Source organism: Acomys minous (genome assembly GCF_964271855.1).
Source record: "Acomys minous genome assembly, chromosome: 2".
In the NCBI taxonomy this organism is placed as follows: domain Eukaryota; kingdom Metazoa; phylum Chordata; class Mammalia; order Rodentia; family Muridae; genus Acomys; species Acomys minous.
The window spans coordinates 47,797,239-47,822,614 of NC_140484.1; the positions used below are offsets into that span (position 1 = coordinate 47,797,239).

The 25,376-nt window shown below is 43.1% G+C and overlaps 1 protein-coding gene across 5 annotated transcripts; it reads right to left on the reverse strand.

Annotated features, from left to right (window-relative positions):
* Positions 1 to 2,714: 2,714 nt before the first annotated feature.
* On the reverse strand, positions 2,715 to 25,359 carry CPSF7 (cleavage and polyadenylation specific factor 7). Of its 5 annotated transcripts, none has more exons than XM_084773787.1 (10): positions 25,269 to 25,359; positions 24,526 to 24,635; positions 19,146 to 19,364; positions 18,223 to 18,326; positions 17,701 to 17,846; positions 14,482 to 14,896; positions 13,187 to 13,305; positions 11,393 to 11,561; positions 10,488 to 10,655; positions 2,715 to 4,750 (listed from the first exon to the last, which is right to left on the reverse strand). In XM_084773787.1, the coding sequence occupies exons 2-9, from the start codon at positions 24,577 to 24,579 to the stop codon at positions 10,493 to 10,495; spliced, it is 1,389 nt and encodes a 462-aa protein (XP_084629913.1). In that variant the 5' UTR covers positions 24,580 to 24,635; positions 25,269 to 25,359; the 3' UTR covers positions 2,715 to 4,750; positions 10,488 to 10,492. The 5 variants fall into 5 exon arrangements, with proteins under 5 accessions (XP_084629913.1, XP_084629912.1, XP_084629916.1 ...); XM_084773786.1 differs by having other exon boundaries at positions 17,674 to 17,846; XM_084773790.1 differs by lacking the exon at positions 25,269 to 25,359 and adding an exon at positions 24,989 to 25,257 and having other exon boundaries at positions 17,674 to 17,846.
* Between the last annotated feature and the right edge of the window lie 17 nt (positions 25,360 to 25,376).

Genomic DNA, 25,376 nt, shown 5'->3' on the forward strand with positions numbered 1-25,376 from the left:
CTAATTTTTAAAATTCAGAGGGGCCTTCAAGACTGTCCTCCTCCACATTACAGGCTTAGAGGTGAGGAAGTCAAGGCAGCTGTGGAACTGTAAGCCTGGCTGGACAAAGTAAACTCAAATAGAGACCCAGTCAGGTTACTGTGGTGTGCACCCATTGGGCCACGGTGTTCAGATGAGAAGGCTCAACATGCTGATTAGGACTTAGGATGTCATTTTACATCACAGTTACGTGGAAGCTTAGCACACTGGTTCCCATGGGTGGCTCCTTGTTTTTAATACTGTTGAAACCACCTTTTCAGGCACAAGAGAAACCAAGGCCATGGCTGGATGTGGTGGTACACCTTAGCCTCAAGCACACTGGAAGCAGAGGTGAGAGAGTCACAGCTTGGGGCCCCGTCTCAAGACTGGGCTCCAGAAGCTTTTCTGTAGACCACAGCATTTTACTGTGATCATGAAGCAAACACTATATGTTTTTACATTTTTTAAAAAAAAGATGGGGTGTGTCATAGGTTTATGGTTAGTTTTAAATGATCCTGTTTCAAACTCCCAACTGCTGGGACTGTAGGTATACCACTGTGTCTGGCCTGATTTTATTTTGAGAGATGGACTTCAAACTATCCTCCTGCTTCATCCCTATCTGTGCTGAAATTATCGGGCTGGGAAGTGAGTTAATTTGGCTAAAAGCTGTGCTTTTAATGAGGCAAGCTACTTTACAGACCTGGAGGCACCAACATCAGAAGACAATACATCTTTGGAGGCATAAAAAGTACATGGCTGGAGAAAATCCAGGACTTGGCAAACACAACAGACAACTGAGATACAAATGACTATTGACTCCAACATGAAAACACAATTCAACAGTGACATTAGCAATCCCAGCCCCTCCGAAGGAACATGCTTTTCTTTTCTTTTTTTTTAAAGTTGACCTGCTTTCCCCAATAGCAGTACACACTATCATCTGGTCCTGAAGTTTATCTTTTTGTCATGTAAACCTACTCTTCACTTAAAAAAAAAAATTAAAGTAGGGGCTGGAGAGATGGCTCAGAGGTTAAGAGTACTGGCTGCTCTTCCAAAGATCCTGAGTTCAATTCCCAGCAAACACATGGTGGCTTGAAACCATCTATAATGAGATCTGGTGCCCTCTTGTGGCCTGCAGGCCTACATACAGGTAGAACACTATACATAATAAATAAATCTTTAAAAAGTTAAAGTGACTTAACTGGGTATGTGGTATATACCTACAATCTCAGCACTTTGGGAGGTGAAGGAGGATCAGGAATTCATTGTCAGCCAAGGATATAAGAGACTGTCTTTAAAAAATGAAGCCAGGTGGTGGAGGCACACGCCTTTAATCCCAGCACTCAGGAGGCAGAAGCAGGCACATTTCTGAGTTCCAGGCCAGCTTGGTCTACAAATTGAGTCCAGGACACCCAAGGCTACAAAGAAGAAACCCTGTCTCGAGAAACAAAAAACAAACAAAAAACCCCCCAAAACCCCAACCAAATAAAACTGAAGGGCTGGTGATGGCTCAGTGGGTTAAGGTGCCAAGCCTGAACAGAGTTGGACTCCCCAGGAACCACAAGGTGGAAAGAGAACAAACCCTGCAAGTTGTCCACTGACCTTCAGACATAAGCCTATGTGCAAGTATGAAGACAGGCAGACAGATACACATGCACTAAAAAGTACATGTTAAGAGAAACCCTCTCGCTGGGTGTGTCTCAAAAAACCAAAAACCAAAAACAAACAAACAAAACCCAAAAAACACAACCCTCTCTCAAAACCAGAAAGTACATGTTAAAAACAAAAAACCCAAGTGATTCCCCCCCCCCCCAAATCAGGGTTTCTCTGTGTAGTCTTGGCTGTCCTCGACTCACTTTGTAGACCAGGCTGGCGTGGAACTCACAGTGATCTACCTGCCTCTGGCTCCCAAGTACTGGAATTACAGGCATGTGCCACCATGCCCGGTCCAAACCAAGTGATTTTTATGGATGCATTCCTGAATTATGGATGCTGAATCTGACTCCTCCATTCAGGTTTAGATACCAAGTTGAGTTTTAGGGATTAGCTCAGCAACATCCCTGGGTAGCAGTGACATTTCAGTACTTGAATCTCTTCTTGTCGTATTTGTCCAAACAGTACACTAGTAAGATGCAAATATTTTGCCAGTAGGCTTTTATCTGTGCTGCTTTAAAAGGAGAGCTCTTCTGGGAATTCCTCAGTATTTCTAAGCTTTTTCATTTCTACTTCTCATATTTAGATGGCAACTCTGTTCACAAAATACATCCCTTGTATGATTCCCAACCCTTCCTAACATGAAGGCAAAACAGCAATTATTCTCATTTTTGATGAGACTGAGGTCCCACTGTTTATCTATAGTTAAAGAGATAGAGGACTTAAGTACTAGCACCCAAGTATTCATCCCTAACTGGACACCACCAGAACTCTACAGGGTAGAAAACACAATCTACAAGTAAGACTTGAAACTTTGAGTGGTCAGGATGACAAGGAAGCTCTCAGAGAAAGTACAAACCCGTGAGAGGCACAAGTAAAGGTTCACTTGGATTCCTAGGGGGCTCATGTCAGCTGCAGCTCTGGAGAAACTATGGCCAATCACCAAATTACAGTTAAGAACTGAGGTTTCCCTATATCACATAGCATCTACACCAGTCCACACCCATGCCCCAGAGACCTCAACAAATCTATTCAATGCAGAATCCGTAAACAGCTCACACCCCATTTATTATTTAAAAATATTTTGTTACAAAAGGAAAAAAATACAATGCAGTATAAAAGATTGACATCGTCATCAAGTTTATTACACAATTTTCAACCTATCAGAAAGACAAACAAATCACCGACAACAGGGGGACGGGGCCTTGACCTTTTGAGGTTTGGGATATTTTTTCTCCTTTTGCTATGAGGAATAAAACTAAAAATTATGTCACCAAGTAAAAAAGAAAAGTGAAGAGAAAATAATTCTCTGGGTAAACAGATTTTCTGATGTTCTATATATTGTTTTTCCTTAACTGCCATTTTACTTGGTTTTCCTACATTTAAAAAGACACCCCAAGCTGCTTTCAAGAATAAGCACATCATTTAACACTTGGCCAATTGGGCAGGGTGCCATGTTCTGAAGTAGAACTGGGATTGGCTTAGAGGACAGGAAAACAAGCTACAACTTGTAGCCTCTGTCCCAAGGGAACGTGCCTCTCCAACCTGGGGGCACTCCCTCAGTGACTGAAGGGGTGTATCAGAAGTGTGCTGGGAAGAAGGATCCAATTCAGTCTCTCCCCTCTGAGTCTGAAGGGTCTCCAAATGACCGTCTCACACACCAAGTCTCATCTACATGTCATGTCTCTTTTCACATTAGATGTCATAGGCCCTGCAGATGCATGCAGAAGGAACATCACCCTATGTTACTCCAGGGCTGTGACTGACTCCATTAGGAGCAACCTATCACATTTTGGATGCTGAAAAAAGCATTTCCATTTGCCTGTGTAGAAAATGGCCACCAATATGCTGGTCCTTAGAACTCTGAGCTGAGTTCACTTAAGTCATGCTCCATTTCTTCTCTCTCTTTGTTAAAAAGGCTGGAAGCACCTCCAGGCAAGGGGGGGGGGGGAGTATTAGAGTCAAAGGATAAAACAAAAAACAAAACAAAACAAAAAAACCCCGACACATTCATGACTTTACCTGCCTACTAGTGATGAATTACCCCATAGTAAGTCAAAGTATGTACCTTGGGGATGCAAGCCTATGCTTACATCAAACCTGAAAAAAAGCCCACGTGAGTGGGCCACATCCTGCTAAATTGCTTTCTTCCCAACACTTCTGGTGTTTTATTAACTACGGGTAGTCATTACTGGGGACCCATGACATCCCTAAGTCCAAAGGCAATACCTTCCTCTAAAACAAGGAAGAAGCCTTCTTGGGGAAGGAGTCCATATTAAATGGAAAGCCTCAGGAAAGGGACTACCTAAGAGCTGGTTATTGCAACAGACAACCAAGCCTGAAGCAGCAAATGGTGGTAACTGGCTGGACTAGGCTTCCAGTAGAAAGTAATTTCCTGGGTTCTGCTTTGGAGGGGCAAGTCCACTAAGGAGTCAGATAGCAAGGAGTCAAAAGGATTCAGCCCTCTAGGAGGCAAGGGAAATAAACCGTAAATATGTGAGAGGAGAACCCGAACAGCAGCTTGTCACAAGGTAGTTTCTGTGCTCATAGTCCCTCCTCAAAGGGCTGGGAAAGTAAAGGAGTTGAACAAAGAAGTGGTATGTTAGCAGGGTTTGGACCCTCTTGGCCCCAACAATCTAGTATTGAGGGCAGAACCCTGGGCATTTTTGGCACACCCAGTCACTCTTCTAAGATCCCACATAGAGGATCCATTTCCTCTGGGAAGAAGTTTTCTCTCAGTAACCTCACCACTGACTGCTCCTGGGGAATCAGAAACTCAGGTTTCCTTGGACAAAGCACCATTCTCTATGGAGACTATGGGCTGGATATGTTGCTGTCTTCCTGTCTGCCCTCATTCCCTACCCCATCAAGTCTTTAGGTTCTTCTCCCCTGGCAAACAGGAGGTGTGGGATTGGGAGGGCTGCCACGCCATCGTCAATCCTGTAGGGCAGAGGGTATTGCCTGGAGGAAGTTGGGGTTTTGGAAGAGGGGAAAGGGGTGGAGCGGCCTCCGTCCTTTTGTCCTGATCAAGGTGAGGAGATGCAAGTCCATTAAAAACAATTTGCTTCCACCCAGACTCCTGCAATGAAAGCACCAGAAGAAAACACCAGTTAGAGGCCACTTTCTCATCAATAGGGGCTTATATGAGATTCACTGGCATTTCCTGAAATCAGAACCTAAGTCAGAGCAAGCAAGCTTGGGAAACTAGAATACAGTGGACTGTCTGGCATGGAGTAATGTAAGGGAGTGCCTGGAGAAAGCACAGTGAGAAGAGATTAAGAAAAACCAAAATGGTGGCACCTTACTTTAATGCTAAGAAGAAAAACCAGACAATGGAATGAGATCTCTGAAAGCAGTTTGAGAATACTTTAACTGGGAAGGATAGAAACTAACATTTCAAGAACTATTGCTGCAAGGAAACATGGCTTCTGAAAAATCTATTCTGGGCAAGGCATACTTTACTTTAAGGAGAAAGAAAGATGGGCAGGGGGAAAGGAACAAACAATACAGAGCATCCTCCAAATAAACACACACACACACACACACACACACACACACACACACACACACACACACACACTCCTACCTAAAACCCCACAAACCAAATCACAACACAGACTCCAGTGAGCTTATGCATGTGCAAGCAGATACACAGCTAGGTAGTACTAAATACAATGCAAATGATTTTAAGACTTTTCCTAGTAAAGTTGCGGGCGAGGATCTAAAAGTACAAGAATACTAAACAGGAATCGTTCAGCCAAGGCCAGAACCAAAAGAAGAGCATAAAAGAGTGAAATAGTAGTCACCATCAAAACCACCTCACAGCCTTACTCAAATAGGAAGGGTCTGCTAGGCCACTTGCCACATTGCTAATCTTAAAGTCCCTAACACACCTGAAACATGCAGATGGTAGTATGGTCACTTGATGGCATAAAACAGAACCAACAATCAAATGAAAGGGGAGAATTAAATTTAGGTGTGTGTTTACTAAACCAACCCTGGAACTGCAGCCATACAAAAATGCTCACCCCACCTTTGTAAAGAAGCTTCACTGTAAAAACATCCAGGAAGACACACACACACACACACACACACACACACACACACACACACACACACACACACACACTGCATGCTGCCTCATCCTAATTCTGGGTTGGCATTATACTCAGTGGGCTATTCAGCCTCAGAATGATCTTCATCTTGTTGGCTTCTATACACATATGTGCAAGTATTTGTCCCAGTTTCTATAAAGAAAAACCGAAGCTTAGTGCCTTCTTTGTTTTCTAACATTTGGGCTTCTGAATATTGTTTTCTCCAGACAAGGTGCTGCTGTGTAGCTTAGGCTTGCTTTGAAATCATGATTCCCCCTACCTTAGTCTTCCAGGCATGTACCAGCACAAATGGCTGAGTCTTTAAAGAGTGGAATCAAACTTTAACAAAAAACTCAGTTTTCAATGGATCAGGAGAATATGGAAAAGTGAGAATGACTATTTCAAGTAAGAAACACCCACCTAGGAACAACCTCAAACCACAAAGCACACACATGTGTGCCCTGAAGAAATGGCATCTGTGAAGTGTCCTTACAGGATGAGATGTAGAGGATAACTGGTACATCAAGAGAACTGGTGTTGGAAGTAGGGTTTGAATGCAGGCAGAAGTCAAAGATCCATCACTTTAGTTGGCCCATTAGACTCAAGCCCTAGAGCTAAGGGCCTCCCCTGAAGAACAGAAGAGAATGCTGCTGTTCCACTGATGCCTCTACACAAAACACACCTTTCTTCATCAGGGAACACTTGTTCACAGCATAGAAATACAATTGCTTTTTTGTTCGTTTGGTTTTGGTTTTTTGAGACAGGATTTCTCTGTGTAGGGTTGGCTGTCCTGGAACTCACTCTATAGACCAGGTAGGCCTCTAACTCACAGAGATCAGCCCACCTCTGTCTCCCAAAGTTCTGGGATTAAAGGTGTGTGTACCCATTTGAGGATTAAATTCTTTACAGAGACCTGTCCACTTCCCTAACATGAAACCTAAGCTACATTCTTTTGCTACTTTCTGTTATTTTGTTACTTTGTGGGTTATTCTGTCTCTTAATATCTTCTCTGGCTGAGCTCAGCTTCTCCTGGCTCAACTGTCACCAACTGTCTTGTCTTCTCACTCTGCTAGCCCAGCTCACGTTCAACTGTTTATTTTCACTCTGCTAATATCTTCCCTTCACTAGCCCTACCTACTCTCCTTTCTTCCGTCATCAACTGTCCTCTCTCACCCTACTTTTCTCTAGCTGGATCCTCCTCCTGTCTACTCTTCAATCCTTTCTCTCTCTTTCAGCCTCACTGGCTTTTTATATCCTCTCCTGTTCTCAGAAGTCCAAGAGGCAATTGACACCAAAGGGCACAGGGTCCTTAAAAGGGCCAGGCACACAAAATCACACTACAAATCAGTAAATGAAGATGGAATTCAGTCTACCATGAAACTTTAAGATGATTTTTTTTTCTCTTATTTTAATTCTTTAAAGTGTCTGATTCACTTGTACGTACATGTTAGGACTAGGAAAGAAGTGATGTGGAAAATTCAACCAAGAGTGAGTTTTCCTCATTTCATCACAGGCCTATACCAGTCATGTAATTTTTATTTTTATTTTTGTAACTACCAATAGAGGACTTTGAGATGGATCAGTGAATATTGCTGGCAATTTCACTGTAAAAAGGCTGTTAAAGAAGCAAAGCCAGAAGGAATGGTGATGACATGCAGTTGTATATTCTAGTAAGTACATTGAATATGGCTCTGGACACTACAACTGCTGCTTTGTACAGACCAATTGACAGCTCCTTTCCTGGTCACTCTTTTTTGTTTTTCAAGATAGGGTTTTTCTGTGTAGCCCTGGCTATCTTGGAACTTGTTCTGAAACAAGACTTGCCTCCAACTCAGAGATAAGCCTGCCTCTGCCTCCTGAATGCTGGGATTAAAGGCATGCACCACCCCTGGCTCTTTCAACTCACTCTTATCCCAATCAATTCCAAAAACCACATACTTATATCATATGAAGTGATGGTTTTTGGGCCTCCTATTACAAATCTGATCACAACACCCAGCACTGGCTGTTTTGGATCCCGCCCCCCACCCCCAGACAGGGTTTCACTCTGTAGCCTTGGCTGTCCTGGGACTCACCCTGTAGACCCGCTGGCCTCGAACTCACAGATACATACCTGCCTCTCTGCCTCCTGCGTGTTGGGATTAAAGGCGCACACTACCACCGCCTGTCCAGCTGTTTTGGGTTTTAAATAATGCTTAAGTTGTGCTAGTTCATAAGAGAGAAGGTGATGCTGGTACTTACTGAAGTGGAAAGGGTAGACCAAGACACCTCATGCCCACCTTGCCCATCCCCACCAAGAAAGGCGGCCAAGGCCACTTATGGGCTCCATCTTCATTAACCTGAGTTTCCATAGGCTATGTATGTTAATGTGAACACCTTTTAAAACTCAATCTGTTGCAAAAATCTAGAAAGACAAATACAGAACCCATTCAGAGCTTAGCTGTTGGCTCTTTGGGGGGTTATTCTACATTTTAGGATTCTATGAAATAAGTAAAGAAAAGAGAAAGTCTCCGCCTGTTTGTTTACTAAAGAAAAAGAAAGAAGGCATGGAATTTGATGGGTTGGGAGGATCTGGGAGAAGACAGGTGTTGGGGGTTGGTCTGATGTATCTTGAAGGCAAATGACATAGACGTGGCCAAGGTGCCTAGGCTTGGGGAGACAGAGAATCTGGGGAAGAAGAGAGACTAGAGAGGAGAAGGTTGTGCCTTCATGGGTTAGATGGAGGAGAAGCACGTGGCCAGCGTGGATGGAGATTTGGCCCAGATGAACTTTAACAAGTATATGAGATTATAGATGGGAGGTAGTTGATAGGAATTATTAGAAGCAGATGGCATGGGCATACCTGCCCCACTATGGGAAGTAGTTTAGGAGATTGATATCTGCCTTGCCTCAGGTTAACTAAGGCTATTTTAAAATATAACAAGTGTCTGTGTCTTGATTGAATGCTAGAGGGTTAGAAAATATTGACGTAATAATATAGGCCTGATAATAAACATTATTAGGTCAAACTGGTATTTTTAACAACAGACAAGTAAGAGGAAATAATGATCAGAATATATTATGTGAAAAAAATATTGAAAAGACAAGATAAAATGAGAAGCATGAAGCTTTTTTTTTTTTTTTAAAGTGGAGGATAGGCCGGGTGTGGTGGCGCAGGCCTTTAATCCCAGCACTTGGATGCAGAGGTAGGCGAATCACTGTGAGTTCAAGGCCAGCCTGGTCTACAAAGCAGTCCAGGACAGCCAAGGCTACACAGAGAAACCCTGTCTCGAAAAACCAAAACAATAAATAAATAAATAAATAAATAAATAAATAAATAAGGTGATAGAGAAAGGTGTAGAATGAAAACATTAGTAAGTTTTATCATTACATTTACTTTCTGTGCAAGATGTCAAAAACACCCTCAGCTACAAATCTGTTGGTGTTAAGTGTCAGGCAGCTTTTAATACCAGCTTGAGAGACAGAGCAGGAGGATTTTTGTGAGTTCCAGGCCAGCTTGGTCTACGAAATGAGCCTAGGACAGCCAGGACCACATAAAAAAAGACCCAAAGAAGTTAATGCAGATAACACCAACAACAAAGCAGAGGCAAAACAGGGGAATGCTTTCTTGTCTGTTAGTAGTTTGTCCCTAGATAGAATGCTGCAGAACTTTAAAAAGTTTCAGAGTTTACCACGACCTATGCACAAGAGGTAAGGGTTCCCAGCCAAATCTATACAAATCCTCTCTCAAAACAAAACCAACCAAACAAAAAAACTAAAAACAAAATAAAACAACCCTACAGAACATGCTCACCCACACTACTTCAGAACAATCAAGCAGACAACAGATCAGACAGATCCTCCGGGCCATATTCTGGTCTATTTTATACATTTCCACAGAAACAGAACCAACCAACACCCACTCCTTCATACACCACAAACAATCCTAGTTAGCAGCTTTCTTTCAGTTGGGATGCAAAATGGTGGGATAAAACTCAAGAGCTACAGGCTCATCCTCCAAGATGGAGATCTTTCTGTGAATGAAAATACAGAAAAGCAGAGATGAGAGACAGGAGGCCTAAATCCTACTGATGTAGTCCCTGAGCCAGACAATCCTACCTACCTTTTCAATCACCTATAAAAACAAAACTTACTAAAATAAAAAATATCCTTTTATTATAATTATTCATAGGGTCTCTGAAGCTATTAAAGAGTTTTCAGAATGGTTTTCTACTCTAACATTTTTAATGAATATAAAAAAAATTTTTTTAATTGTATTTTCAAGACAGGGTTAGCCTTAGTTATCCTGGAGTCGCTTTGTAGACCAGGCTGGCCTGGAACTCACAGCGATCCACCTGCCTCTGCCTCCCAAGTGCTGGGATTATAGGCGTGCGCCACCATGCCCAGCTAAATAAAAATTCTTGAAGTTTTAATGTTGTGTCATGAAAGTTAGCAATCTCTTCTGCCTTGGTCAGTTTTCCCTTTTACTTGAGAATTGGGATTAAAATGTGGTAATAATAGTAACAATGGTTTTCATTTATTAAGAACTTGAGGGAGGATGGAATATCTCTATTACAAATCTCTTTGTTTTGAGACAAGGTCTCACTTTGTAGTCCAGGCTGCCCTTTAACTCATGGCAATCCTCCCGCCTTGCTCTCTCTCCCAAGTGCTGGGATTATAAGCATGAGCCACCATGCCCAGTTTACACAAAATCCACTGGCCAGGAACAGAGCTTCTTCCCACCTTTTTCAGTGGTGCCGGTCCCGCTCTCTATCCCGGTGTCTCTCATGTTCCCGGTTCCTCTCTTGGAAATAATCATCATGCCGATCTTCATTATGAAGCAAGTCTCGGTGCCGCCTGCTGCTCTCCCGGGACCGGCTGGGTGACCTCTCCCTGGACCGATGTCTTTTCCTGTCAGAAAGATCCTTCAGTCTTAACTCAGAGGGCCTAAGACATTCTTTCACGTGGGGTTTTGTATCTCCCAGTGTTTGCCTAAAATATTCTTGGTTCTCTATCCTAGGGGTACTGTCTGAGGATCTTAGCTCCTTGAAGCCTAATCTTTTTGGGATAAATGATTGACAGATTTGTCATCTGTCAAGACCTTACTAATGTATTGGATGGCGTATTTAGAAATTTTCAAGTATTATGATTTCATCTTTACAACAGGTCTATAGGTAAGCACTAGGGGTTTTCTTCGGAAGTTCTTGGAAAGTTACTAATTTCCATACCACAGATGGTCATATAGTTAGTTAGCATCAGAACTGAGATTCAAACCTAAGCCAATGACTAAAATCCCCTGTATCCAACTAGTCCTATTCCCCCTTTTCCTTGAGCCCATGGTGCTGAAGACTGAACCTAGGGCCTCATGCATGCTAAGCAAGAAGCCTTATCACTGAGCTACCTCCCAGCTCTGATGCCTGTGTTCTTTAAGTCTTTTTCTCCTAAACAGTGGCCACTGCTCCTACTGAACACAGGTTTCAGACCTTAACAATACTTAATTAATGAAAATGTCTCATTAATTTCTTCTTCGTAAAGATGTAAATGTGAGACCTCTCTTTAATCCAGACCCTTATCAGATACTCTTTTCCCAACTAAGCTTCAAGAGGGTACTGCTAAAGGCCAATTAGCCCCCAAAGCAATCAACTTACCTGGAAGAGCTTCCACTGGCACCCACACTGTATGACTTGGCCTCTATGCCATGAAGACAGTCCTTAAGAGAGGAAATGAGGACACGGCAACGCTCATCATTGGCGACTCGGGACTGTTTGATAACTGCAATAGCTGTGAGTAGTGTCTCAATGGCATCACTGTAATCCCCTGGTAAGGATGGAGGGAAAGGCCAAAGATGAACAGAGGCAGTAACCAAACTGTACCACAAAGAGAATGCAGGAGGACATAAATTGTAAGTGACTAGCTGTTCTAAAGAGCCATAGTAAGAGCCGGGAGTGGTGGTACACACCTTTAATCCCTGCACTGAGGATGCAGAGGCTGGTGAGTCATTGTGAGTTCCAGGCCAGCATGGTCTACAACATGAGTCCAGGACAGCCAAGGCTACACAAAGAAACCCTGTCTTGGAAAAACAAACAAACAAAGACCTATAGTAAAACAGACAAGGCAGATATAGCAGGTATAAAAGTGAATGACAGGGCTGGAGAGCTGGCTCAGAGGTTAAGAGTACTGAGTTCAATTCCCAGCAACCACATGGTGGCTCATAACCATCTATAATTGATCTGATGTCCTCTTCTGGCCTACAGGTACAAAGCACTGTATACATAATAAAAAATAAATAAAATCTCTTTTTTAAAAAATTGAAAAAAGAAAGTGAATGACAGCTACAGTCTAGTTTGAACTCTGACATAGACTAGTGGCTCTATAATCAGGGCATCATTGTCCAAGGGCTATTTGATAATACTGATTAAAATAAATTGTCCTGGGGCTGAAGAGAAGGCTCAACTGTTAAAAATCACTTATTGCTCTTGTAGAGAACCTGGGTTTGACTTCCACACCTACATGGCTCACCATCACTTGTAACTCCCCTTTCAGGGAGTCCAACAGGCCTGGCTCCTAAGAATGTATGTGGTGTGGTATATATGCATATGCACATGCAAAACACATACACATAAAATAAGTCTAAAAATAAACTGTCCCTATGTTTGAGCCAACGACTCTAAAAATTTTCTGTTCATAGAACTGTGAATATTTCACCAAGTTTTGTCTGGTTTGGTTTTTCAAGACATGGTTTTTCTGTGTAGCCTTGGCCGTCCTGGACTCGCTTTGTCGGCCTCGAACTCAAAGTGATCCATCTGCCTCTGCTCCTGAGTGCTGGGTTTAACCATGTTTTAATAATATTTATTTGCTTTATCTTTGCTAGGGCCTGGCTAGGCTACATAAATTAAGGAACAATGGCTTTATGGATTACTACTTATTAAACTCATGAGGTAAATCTGTAGGCAAATAAAGCTAGCTACTTAAAATGTATAACATAGTGCCAGACACACACTAGGGCTCAACACATAATAGATACTAAGATGTACATTCTACAATAAATATAAAGAAACTGTTTATTACTCATAGTCTAGGCACTAAGTTGGTTTCTAGAGAGCAGGTCTAGATTATGACTGGAGCTTCCCCAAAGACAAAAAAATGAAGTCACATTATGCTCTTGAAGTGCACATCTTCTGACATCTAACTCCAACTCAACTTTACAAAATTTTCCAGATGGAAATGACAAAGGGAATTTTTTTATTTTTTATTTTTTGGTTTTTCGAGACAGGGTTTCTCTGTGTAGCCCTGGCTGACCTGGACTCACTTTATAGACCAGGCTGGCCTTGAACTCACCTTCCTCTGCCTCCTGAGTGCTGGGATTAAAGGTACACGCCACCACGCCCAGCTTGACAAAGGGAAAATTTTGAAGCAAAGGCAGTAAAGTAAGAATCAATTACCTGCACTAGCTCCAGCCACTGCTTTGGAAATAGCACTGCTGGAAATTGCTCTGTTTCGCTTCATTATCTCTTCAAATTCAGCTTCACTCACCGTAGAAAGCGGAGCGCCTGAATCTCTGCTGTAGAGAGATAATAAATAACATGCCTAACTGTCAACAATCTTTATTATTTTCACCGCATTCTATAGTACCATTACTCAATTCTTCTCTGGGCTATGTCTTAAGTGTTTTACATGTTTGTTTTTTTCCTTTAAGAACAGGATTTATATCATATACATTTATAATTTTGGCTTGATGAAACAGTACTAATCATTGTAGCATTTGCAACAGCCATTTATGGCACTGAGTTTAAACAAGCTGCTTAAAGGGAGCTATGAAAGGTATGACTTGGGTCAAGTACTTAAGATGTAAACAGAACATAATAAAAAACACTGATGGAATTAGGGGAAATAACTTAGCTGATAAAATGTTTGTCTCAAAAGAATGAGGACCTGTATTCAAATGTCCAACCAGAGCCCATGTGAAAATACCAGACATGGTAGAGCATGCTTAAAATCCCAGAGCTGGGAAAGTGGCAACAGGTGGATTCCTGAGGCTCACTGGCTACCCAGTTTAATATACTTGGTGAGCTCCAAGCAATGAAAGACTGTCTCAGTCAAGCAAGGTGGACAACATGCTTGAGGATAACACCAAAGGTTGTCTGTTGGTTTCCAAGCGCACACAAGCACAGATGCAGCTGTAGATGCAGGCATGCAAAACAAACCTGATAGATACTAATCTATGTCCCAGGACTTAATATCATTCGGTGCTCATTCATGGAAAACCAAATGTCTAAAACACTATTTTTTGTTGTTTTTTCTTTCTTTTAAATACTTTTTCTTCCCTGCATGTATGTCTTTATGAGGGTGACAGGGCCCCTGGAACCGGAGTTATAGACAGTTGTGAACTGCCAACTGGGCGCTGGAAATTGAACTCGGGCCCTCTGGAAGAACAGCCTGTGCTCTTAACCACTGAACCATCTCTCTTATCCCTTTGGTTTTTTTGTTGTTGTTTTGTTTTTTCAGATAGGGTTTTTCTGTGTAGCCCGGGCTGTCCTGGAACTCACTCTATAAGGACAGGTTCTCCTTGAACTCAGTGATCCACCTGCCTCTGCCTCCTAAGTGCACCATCCCACCCGGTTAGCACATAAAGCCAGCACTCAGGAGGCCCAGGCAGGTGGATTGCTTTGAATTTGAAGCCAACCTGGTCTACATAGTGAAAACTTGTCTCAAATCTTCAGGGAAATACAGTTTTTACCTGCCATGGTGATTATAGGGTGTAGAGGCCTTCATGTAAGTATCAGGTGGAGGCCCCACTGCAGCATTTGGTGGGGGGAAGAAGGCTGGATTGAGGTGAAGGGCTGGTGGAATGGCCCCAGGGGGAGGTACAGTCAGATGAGGAGGTAATCGAGGAGGGGGAGGCATGAGATGCTGGTAGTGAATACCAGGAGGAGGAGGAGGGACACCAAAGCTTGATGAGAGGGGTGGTGGGGGTGGAATTGGGGGTGGGGGTAGACCCATCAGGGGAAGGGCTGAAGGAGGACGGTTAAAGTAGGGCAACACGCTTGGGGGCTTATCCACACGAGCAGATGAAGGTACAAGGTTCTCAGAGGGGGTTGCCCGTCCATCAGCAGAATCGCTGGAATCTCGGGAGTGGGCCCGTGGAGGTATTCCTAGAAAGCAAAAGAGAGACAATGTTACTGCCCAGGCGGGTTTTGGAAATGACAATAGGACCAGCTCATCACCAGGCATGTCACCTGGCACCACACTAAAGAAGACAAGTGAAGCAGCTGAGGGAGAAGAAACAAACCTTTTGGTACTTTCCCACTGACCTCAGAATCATCTTGGTTACAACAAACTCAAGCACTCAGGAGGCAGAGGCAGGTTGTCAGTTTGAGGCCAGCCTGGTCTACAAAATGAGTCTAGGACAGCCAAGGCTACACAGAGAAACCCTGTCTCGAAAAACCAAAAAACAAAATAAAACAAAAAACAAAGACAAACTCAAAAAGCAACGTAACTCTTAAATCTTATATGCCAAAGGATGCTCTCATCTAAGATCTTCACAGTCTTAGAACACATTTAACCCTTAAACCTGTTTCCTATCCTCAATACACATGCTCCAAACAACCCATGAGCAAATGATAATGTTTAAGTATGCTCACTGATGTTCTTCTGGGATTCTACCTGCCCTGAAATCCTACATCCCCCAAAGCTCAGAGACTCTTAAGACTACTAGCTGACCTTTTTTCTTGTGCTTTACTCTAGAAACATTCTCTTTGCCACAGAACTCTGGACAAAAACTTGGAGAATGGGAAATGCTCTATCTACATAATTTCATTGAAAGAGCTAGCTCAGCCTGGTTAAAGTAAACCCCAACAGAACACAACAGAACAGATAGTATGGCCTTGAGATTCTTATAGATAGAAAGATGCTTAGCAAACACAGAAAACACTTCGGAAACTAAAACTTTTAGTTAGGGCCAATGCCCAAGGCAAGCCTATGCTGAGATCAACTATACCTTGACTATTTCACTATGATATACTGCCAGCCTGACACAGGCCCTGCTCTTTTCTTCTTTTTAGACAAGGTTTCTCTGTGCAGCCTTGGCTGTCCTGGACTTGATTTGTAGACTAGGCTGGCCTCGAACTCAGCAATCTGCCTGCCTCTGCCTCCCAGAGTGCTAGGATTAAAGACATGCGCCACCACACCCAGCTCAAGCCCTGTTCTTTATGCTTCAAACACATGCTAACCTGTTCCTTTCTCAAGTTGTTGTAAATTGAAGAGGTTTTAAAGTAAGTACAAGCCTCTGTAACAGTTAACCACTTTCTCAGGTACCGTTCCAATATTGATTTGTATATTTGGTTACAAGTCCTCAAAGAAGCAGCCATTTTAAAACAGAGGAATCCACCAGCTCTATTCTTTTCAGAAAAAAAGGAACACATATAAGGAAAAAGCTGAGAAGAGGTATAATACTACTTTCAATATAGCTGTTAAAGATTTATCTTGGGGAAACCAGGGTAGGGCTGAATTATACAAAGACACTGAAACGGAAGGGCTTGAAAATGTGAGTTGTCAAGGAAGCTAAGTGTGTGCCTTTAACCAAGGCAATTAGAACTAACACCTCATCCACCTAGGCTGTTAATATAAAAGACAATTGTTGCTATTAAAGAGGCTCTATTTCCACATGAAGGACATAACCCCTTAATACAAGGAACTACTGTTTTAGAGCTAGGTACAAGCAGTGACAGCAGGTATGTGATAAAATGCATTTAGCAGTGAAAGAAAAGGAGGCTGAACTGTTTCAGGCAGGGCCTTGCAGGGTAGCTGCACCTTGAAAAGTCAGGATAAGCCTAGATTGTTCCTCAGGTTTAGATATCTGATCTTAATAATTCACCAGGGAGTAATCAGACCCTAGGAGACTGAATTATGCCATTCAAACTTACAAGAAACTGATATACAAGCCAAAATAGTAATTTATTAGTTGGTAATGAAAAATATTTACTGCCAAGCTGACTGGAATACCTGTTGGCTAGTCAGTGCATCCTCTTTCTAGGAGGAAAGCCTCATTGAGAAACTAAGGTATGAGCCAGGCGTGGTGGCACATGCCTTTAATCCCTGCACTCGGGAGACAGAGACAGGCGGATTTCTTTGAGTTTGAGGCCAGCCTGGTCTACAGAGTGAGGCCAGGACAGCCAGAACTACAAGAGAAACCCTGTCTCGAAAAACTGAAAACCAAAACAAAGAAACTAAGGTATTATAAGAAGGTGGTTTAGTGAACGGAGTCAGATTAAAGGGGATAAGATGAACTTAAGGGATCAAGCTAACAGAATGATGCATTAAAAAACAAAAAACAAAGAAACAAAAAAACATCTAATGTGATATACTTGCCAAAGCAACTAAGTATTCAGTAACTGTAAGTATTCCCTTTCTCTAGGACAACAGTGGAGAAACACTGCCTAACTTTTACTACCTAACACTTCTTGTTGATTTTCACAGAGCACACCAAATATATACTCACAATAGGATCACTGCCACCTTTGTTTATCTTAATTACACTTTAGGGTGTCTGCTTTTTGAAAACTCAGAGACCCCACATCTTACTTAAAAAGCAAGCCCATTCATGGTATGCCCATTTATGGAAGACTAAGAATTGACAGTTGATAGGCACTTTAATCATTTTTCAGTTCAGATGGGAAGGAGACCCCGGAAACGAACTGACTTTTTCAAAAGGCCAAAAGGAAAAGAGTCAAAAGGCGAACCCACTAACAACCTGAACCTGACTCCTATCACTGTGCTGTTTATACAAATCTCACTCTTAGGCCTACCCACTAATTGTGCCACCAAGCCATAACCAACAACCCTTCCCCCAAATCTTCCATATCCCATGCTGAGCCCACACTAGACCAACAAGCCCACACCTCCCCCCATCATACAGATGGTCTCCACGTACCCCCTCTTGGGACTCGGACGCACTCACGTTTCCGAGCCTGAGCCTCAAACTGTGATAAGTTCTGCCGGGTAGCCGGCCTCACATCCACTTTTTCTCCATTAAGAACTTTTCCTGGCAAGAGTTCCAGCAATTTGTGGACAGAATTTTCAGAGGCTACCACCACCTCAGCATACCTTGAAGAACAAAGTAAAATGGAGTAAAATATTTAAAACACTGGACAAAGGGAAAAGCATCTTGCTAAACTATTTAAACACACATACTTGTGTGCATGCACACACACACACAAAAACCTACCAGCAACAAGAAGGTGCACCCTATACATTTCCTGTTTTCTCTTACTTTTAGGAATTTAAAATTAAAAAATTTCCCCTTCAATAGATGGATGTTCAATTTCATTCCAGCTAGGTCCCTAATCTATAGCAGTTTGTCAAAAACAAGGTAGTAAGCTAGGCTGGGGTAGAAGGGAGTTAGAATCCAAGTTCAAATATATCACAGACCTGTTACCCTAATAGTTACAAACTAAAGGGGCTCCCCAAATCCAGGCCTCACCCTTTAGACTGGCCATTTGCACGGTTCTCTGCAAATTTCAACTCCACCACATCATAGACTCCTATAGAGCGAATAACCTGGATCAGCTGCTGGTCTGTGGTCCACTGGGGCCGGCAAGATGGAAAAGGGAGAAATGTCAAGAGCTACATGCCTGATACCCACCCACCCAGATATCCCAAGTCCTATTCCCAAATCTAGGACTCCAGCCACAACCATGACCGCCCACAGGACACCTCAAAGCCCAGCAATTATTTCAATTAGTGCAGGCCTTTCCTATTGTCCTAAACTCTAAACCCATCTAATCCCACAACCCCTATGTTTGGGGATTAAGACTAAAATTTATTTTAATTTTGAGTGACATGTGGGCTGGCCGATCATCATTTCAAATAGATTGCTAGCAACTTTAATTACATATCTGACAGGCTAGAGTTGGCCATGCCAGGAACATCCCCATCAGTATATCCATTTCTTGATTTGGTATCCCCCACCGCCAGCCCAAGAACATGTCACACAGTAACTTTTATAGAACAGTCAGCACATATCCCAAGTACACTAGAGCTAGCAAGGTCTTTGATCCCCATCACCCACCATTATCACAGGACCATCTAATGACCACCAAGAGTTCAAGGTGTTCACTCTGAAATCTCGTCCCATAGATGACCCTGCTAGACATAAAGCCCCAGGGTCAGGGGCAGTAATAAGATGGCAGAAAAGGCAACTACCCACTTAATCAATGCTTTCTTCGGCACCAGTACGTCCTCAGGATAGTTCTCTTTCAGAGATCAATCCAACCTGATCCCAGGAAAAAGAAATCCAACCCCATCAGAGCACAAAACAGTGCAACAGTGGTTTCTGAAAATGCCATCACCTCCCAGTGCTCTCCCTCCAGCCCACCCGTAAGACTTTTGGTTATCCTTGCTTACCCAGGAGAAGCTGCCTACATAGACAGCCGCTCGTCTACTCCGCAGGCCACTGTATGTATATAGGATTGCAGGGGTCTTGTTGTTTGGTTTGGGAGCTGGCTCCTGGCGAACAGGAGGGGGTGGTTCAGTGCTACTGCTTCTGTCATCTGAGGGCTGCGAGGCAGCAGTCAACACATCATCATATAGGTCAATCTGATCTGTATTGTTGAACTCCGAGTCCTAAAAGATGAGGGATTGACAATAGAATCTTCCAACTTTTCAGTTTGTTTCTTCTGCTTTATTCTAGTTGATTTAGAACCTATAGTTACATGATTTGTAAAGCAATACATAAGACCTCCCCATTCCACTCTAGGAAAAAGTAAGAAAGACTTCCTGATTTGAAACTCTTAGTATTACTTATGAGATTTTCAAGACTTTATTCAGTGTGCAAGTTTCTGATTTGTAGCATGCAAGTTTCTGACTTTAGCCTTCTGTGAGGATCAAAGGCAAATGATAAATAAGCAAAGAAGCCAATAATGAATAAAGAGATACATGTGCTACTGTCATCAATTGTGTCTGATTAAAGACCACATCTAAGATATAGTAGTAAAAATATATTTTCAATATTAGGTTATGAACTATTATTTTATTTAATAAGAATACATTTTGGGTTTTTTTGTTTTTTAAGACAAGGTTTCTGGACTCACTATGTAGACCAGGCTGGCCTCGAACTCACAGAGATTCGCCTGCCTCTGTCTCCCAAGTGCTAGGATTAAAGGTGTGTGCCACCACTGCCTAGCTAAGAGTACATTTTATAGAAATATAAAGTAGGGAGAAAGAATGTTAAAGCCAGCTGGGCATAGTGGCACACGCCTGTAAACTTGGGGAGGCAGTCAGGCAGATCTCTGTGAGTTCAAGGCCAGCCTGGTCTACAAAGCAAATCCAGAACAGCCAAGCTACACAGAGAAATCCTGTCTAAAAAAAACCAAGTGGGGGTGGGGGAGTGGGACATGGCGGGATAGGGGTGGATGAAAGAATGTTAAAGCCAGTAGGCAACAAACTTAAAACAAAACGAAACGAAACAAAAATTGGGAGTTACCCTTTGGTTTATACAAATGACCCAGGGACACTTTCAAGCCAGCAGAACACACTCCCAGCTTTCTAACAGCCATCTAAGAAATATAATTAGAAAGGAGTAGAGGACTGGGGATACATCTCAACTGTAGTAGAGTGCTTTGCCTCACACACATGGGTTCAAGCCCTAGTACTTATGTGTCATGTGTCAGGTACAGTGACTTATCCTTGTAGTTTGAGATACAAAAAGGACTTAAAACTGGGGAAAGTGGCACATGTGCACATAATCCCAGCATTTGGGAGGTAGAAGCAGATCAGCAGCTCACAGCCAACTTTGAACTGAGTTTGAGACCAGCATGGATTGCACCAGACCATCTTAAGTACTTGCTATCAACCCTGGTGACCCTAGTTCAATTACCACACGGTCGGAAACAAGTTTTGCCCTCTGATTTCATGAGTGCCATATATAAAACAAATGTAAAAATAAATCACCAAACATCCCAAACAAACAAAAAACAAAATCCTCCCTTCCCAAAAATGGACTTGATGACTCCATCCCATTAAGCCACTACACTTAGCTTTCCATATCTATCAGCTTCCTGTCCAGAGACTTAACCAGCTAACATCCTTTACCAAAAAAATTTTTAAATGGGTCAGGAGAGAGAGCTTAGTGGGTAAAAACACTCTTCCCAAGGACTTTTGATTCCCAGCACCCACTGGTAGCTCACAACTGTCTGTAACTTCAGTCCCAGGGGATCTGATCCCCTCCTCTAGCCTCTAAAGGCTATGCACCTTGGTGTATAGACAAGCATGCAGGCAAAACACCCATACACATAAAAAACAAACAAACAAACAACACCACCACCAACAACAAAAAACACCAACCAAAAAACCAGGGGTAGAGCTTTTGCCTAGCAAAAGGCAAGCCTTGGACACAACCCTTAACAAAGCTGAAATAATCATTATCACCATCTAGAGATGTTTTTACAGTGAGTGAAAGGAAAGCATGAAGATTTTTATTAAAAAACCAAAACCAAAACAAACAAAAAAAATATTTTTATACAACTACCTCCTCCAAGGGGTACTGCCTAGAATTTGAACATGTTAGGCAAGGAGTCCACCACTGAGCTATAGCTTTGTTTTGTTTTTGAAATAGGGTCTGACTAAGTTACCAAGTTATCAATACTTGTGATCCTTTTAGTCTCAGCCTTATTAGTGGCTTGGGTTACACATCTATATCATCAGGCCCATAACATATAGACTTAAGGACCTGAAGATTTTGAGACCAATCCCCTAAATATATTAAGGACAACTAGACTTTATACCTCCCACCAAAGCTTTTTAAAGAGAAAAAGATTTTCAAATGAAACTTAAAGGCAATAAAGAAATAATATGTTATATAGTCAAAGCTGGTAAACTAGGATTCCTTTTATGTAGTATTTGGGATTCCAAGATGTATTTAAGAGTTATAAGACAAAAGTCACCAAAAACTGGGTAGTAAAAAAAAAAAAAGTCAGTGAACCTATTTGAACATTTAAACTTGAAGAGCAACACATCAGTGGGAACCTTTTCATATTGTTAGCTGAAAGGTAATCAATGGGTTTTTTCAAAATCCCTAAAATTACAAATCCTAAAGGACCTTGTTTGTGTAGATTAACACTACAGAAAGAAAATCTAATTAATTTTAATGTTCCAAGTTTCAATGGTCTCCCTAAGCCACAGAGCCTCAGTTAAAAATTCTAACAGCAGCCGGATATGGGGGCACATGCCTTCAATCCCAGGCAGATCTCTGAGTTTAGGACTAGCTTGTTCTACAGCAAGTTCTAAGACAGCCAGGGCTACAAAAAGAAACCCTGTCTTAAGAAACAAAAATCACCTATCCCACAAACAAAACCAAACACAGACCCATATTTCATAGGTGGCAATGCTACATTTTTTATTGTGAGAAGTTTAAATTGGAAATATTCATTCAACAATGAATTACCTCAGCAAGAATTTTGTGTTCAAGGACATAGAAAAAAAAAAAGCTTTGTTTATGCCATGAAACTTCCTATTAGGAGTTTGATTTTGCCTTCCAATATGCTTGCTCAGTGTTCCTACCTCTGGTCTCTTCTTGGTATCTGACCCAATGAAGTAACTAACTTGGATATATTTTTCTCAGTAAAACCATCTTGATTGCTGGTTACTTTTTATTTTTTTTAGAAGACCAATCAATTCTGGGCCTCACACTCATGTCTCCCCAGTTCTCAACACCATCTTCCTGATCAGTAACCCATTATCCTGCATTGTTACTGTCCATTGCCTGTTGTTGTTGTTGGTGTGTGGGGGCGGATTCTGACAGTTGACACTGTAGACAAGCTGACTTCCAGTTTGTAGCAATCCTGCCCCAGTCTCCAGAGCACTGAGATCATGAATGTGCATCACCACTGCCAGCTAGTATCATTTTACTGTTAGGAATGGCACCTATTTTTCCAGCACAGGGATTCACACTCCTGAAACACCTCACTAGCTCTGGCAGTGCTCAGTAAACAGAAGTAGTTCAAATCCTTCATGAGGAGGAACAAACAGGAAACTTTGCAGAGCGGCAGTTCTCAGCCACCTTTGCAGTTTGTCCCTCTCCAACAGCAGTCCCAGGATTCCCAGTTTAACAGCAATTAAGTAACTCTGCAAAAGGTTTTTACCACACATGCTGCCAGAGATCAGAAGCAAATACCACAGCGTTCCACGTAGTAAATGTGCTTATTTTCCTTGGGGAGCAAAGTGTTCTTGAGGGGGTTGTATGCAGGGCTAGCTTGGGGCAAATTAGTAACTGTCCTAAGGACCCTCAAAAACCCAACTTATACTGATTGCCTTAAATCTAAGCCAACTTTGAACAATTCTACCCAGACTTTTTAACCACTTAGCAGTTTCCAGATTACCTTAAAACCAGCTTTGCCAAAAATTAACTTATGGGGGTGGGGTACCCTTTCTCTACTTTCAAAACATAAGATATTTACACTTGTTTCAATTTTCCCACATTAATTCTAGCTTTAAACCAGTTAAGCCATCCCCCACCCCACTTTTACAAAGCTAATTAATGAACAAATTGCTGAGGCTAATGTCTACCTTACAAAGCAGTGAGGGTATGTCTGGTCTATGACCTCTAAGTTATTGCTTATCCAGTTATTAATTTCTTTTTTGATCAAATATGGCCCATGGTCAAAGTGAGTTAGTTGCAGTAGCAGTCAACAACACTCATGGACTCCTCTGGAACCTGCACTCATGCGCATATAACTATACACAAGCACAACATTAAAAAACAAAACAAAACAAAACAGGACATATGAGCCTCTTTTGTTGCCTCTTATCAGTCAGGGTCCAACCTAGACATTCTGCTTCTCTAGTCCACTCCTTTGAGGTCTTTATGTGTACTCAATACACCAATGACAAGAACCAGCTAGCTTAAGGATTAACAGTGCTGAAAAGAACGATAAGAGAAAAGTTTTAAATAGAAACGCTCCATTGAGTTTTGACCTCAAGAACAAAGAACTAAACTTCACAGATTACTATTTTAAGGAACATTTGTATAAATTCCCTGGTATTGTAATAAAAATGTAAAAACACAAATTCAAGCTGGGATGACCAAGTCTTTGACTTGCCTTTAAAATAATTTACTCGATGGTTTTTAATCTTCCTTCCACCCATACCAAAATGCGTATAGACTTGACAGTCAAACTATTTGAAAAGATGAAACACCTGGAGAAGAGCTTAGTATACTGTATCTTTCAAAGTTATTTCTTGTACTGTTTGCACCACAGGGGGGAGTCTGGAGCTGCAACTGAGAGAATTGCAAAGTAACAAGTAGCAAATTAGCCTCACAATACTGCAACAAATGTAATTTTGAAGCCCGCCATGGTGGCGCACAGCTTTAATCCCAGCACTCGGGAGGCAGAGGCAGGCGGATCTTGTAAATTCGAGGCTATCCTGGCCTACAAAACAAGTAGGACAGCCAAGGCTTCACAGAGAAACCCTGTCTCGGTGGGGGGGGGGGGGAAAGTAACTCTGATTTTTAATTATGGTTAGTCATTCAACTTTGGTATGACTCGGGGAAACAAATTCCACAGGTCGATTCACCATTCTATTACACTTAGTTTTTATTTGCTCTTAAATCTTTTACAATTAAGCCCGAAGGTTCAAATTAACAGAAGGAGGAATGGTCAGTCGTCTTCAAAACCTCCGCTAGGGGGAAAATGCTCCGATACTAAGGGGAATTATTTTGAGCTGAGAGAGAAACCATAACCAGTAGACTGACGGAGGAAAACCCCAAGCTGCTGCTGATTCCGCTCACCTGGTTGAACTCTTCATCAGCGTATATATCAATCAAGTCCACTCCTTCTGACATGGCTCCGGAAACACGCTCTCGAGTCCGGAGATACGGACAAAGTAAGAAAGATGCCACTACGGTATTCAGAAAAGGGTAAAACATTTTAAGGCACGAGGGTCCCAGGATGGGAGGAGGGCAAGGGTAGCCAACCTCTGGTCTCCAGAGAGGAAGCATCCCGGCAGCCCGGCATCACCTGCTCCGCCCCGCCCCGCCCCCAGCCTCGCGCCGCCCCCAGCTCTCCCAGGCCGCCCGAGCTCGCGGGGCTCGCTGCCCATCACCCTCGGGCCCGACCCGAGCTGCGTCGAGTGGGCGCCCGAAGCTGCCCGCGGCGCCCCCGCCAAGTCCAGGCCTCGACTCTTGGGAGGGCCCCCGGGCAGCGCCTAGAAGAACCGCCGCGGCGAAGGCCGCAAGCTCAGCTTCGCCGCACCTGTTAGGCCCAGGGGGCGGCCCAAGCCGGAGTCCCTCGCGGGCCCGGAAGCTACGGCCGCCTCCACTCCAACCGGGCTCGGTCCTCGCCCTCCGCTAGGCCTGTCCTGCTCCCTCCCACAGTTCCAGGACCTCAGCCCCTCCCTCAGAGGCCCGCGCTTCCCTCCACCCGCTGTCTTCCGCCGCCGCCACCGCCACCTCAACCGACCCCCTCCCCGCCGCGGCGCCGGCCCCGGCCCTCCTTCCGGCCCCGCCGGCCCCCGGCCGCGCGCCCCCGTTACCGGGAATATGGCGGCGGCCGCGGAGAGTCCCGACTAGGCCCGAAGCGCGCGAACCGCTCTCCGCCCCAGGTCCCGCCTCCCCCCCCCTCGGCCGGTGGCGTCGTCACA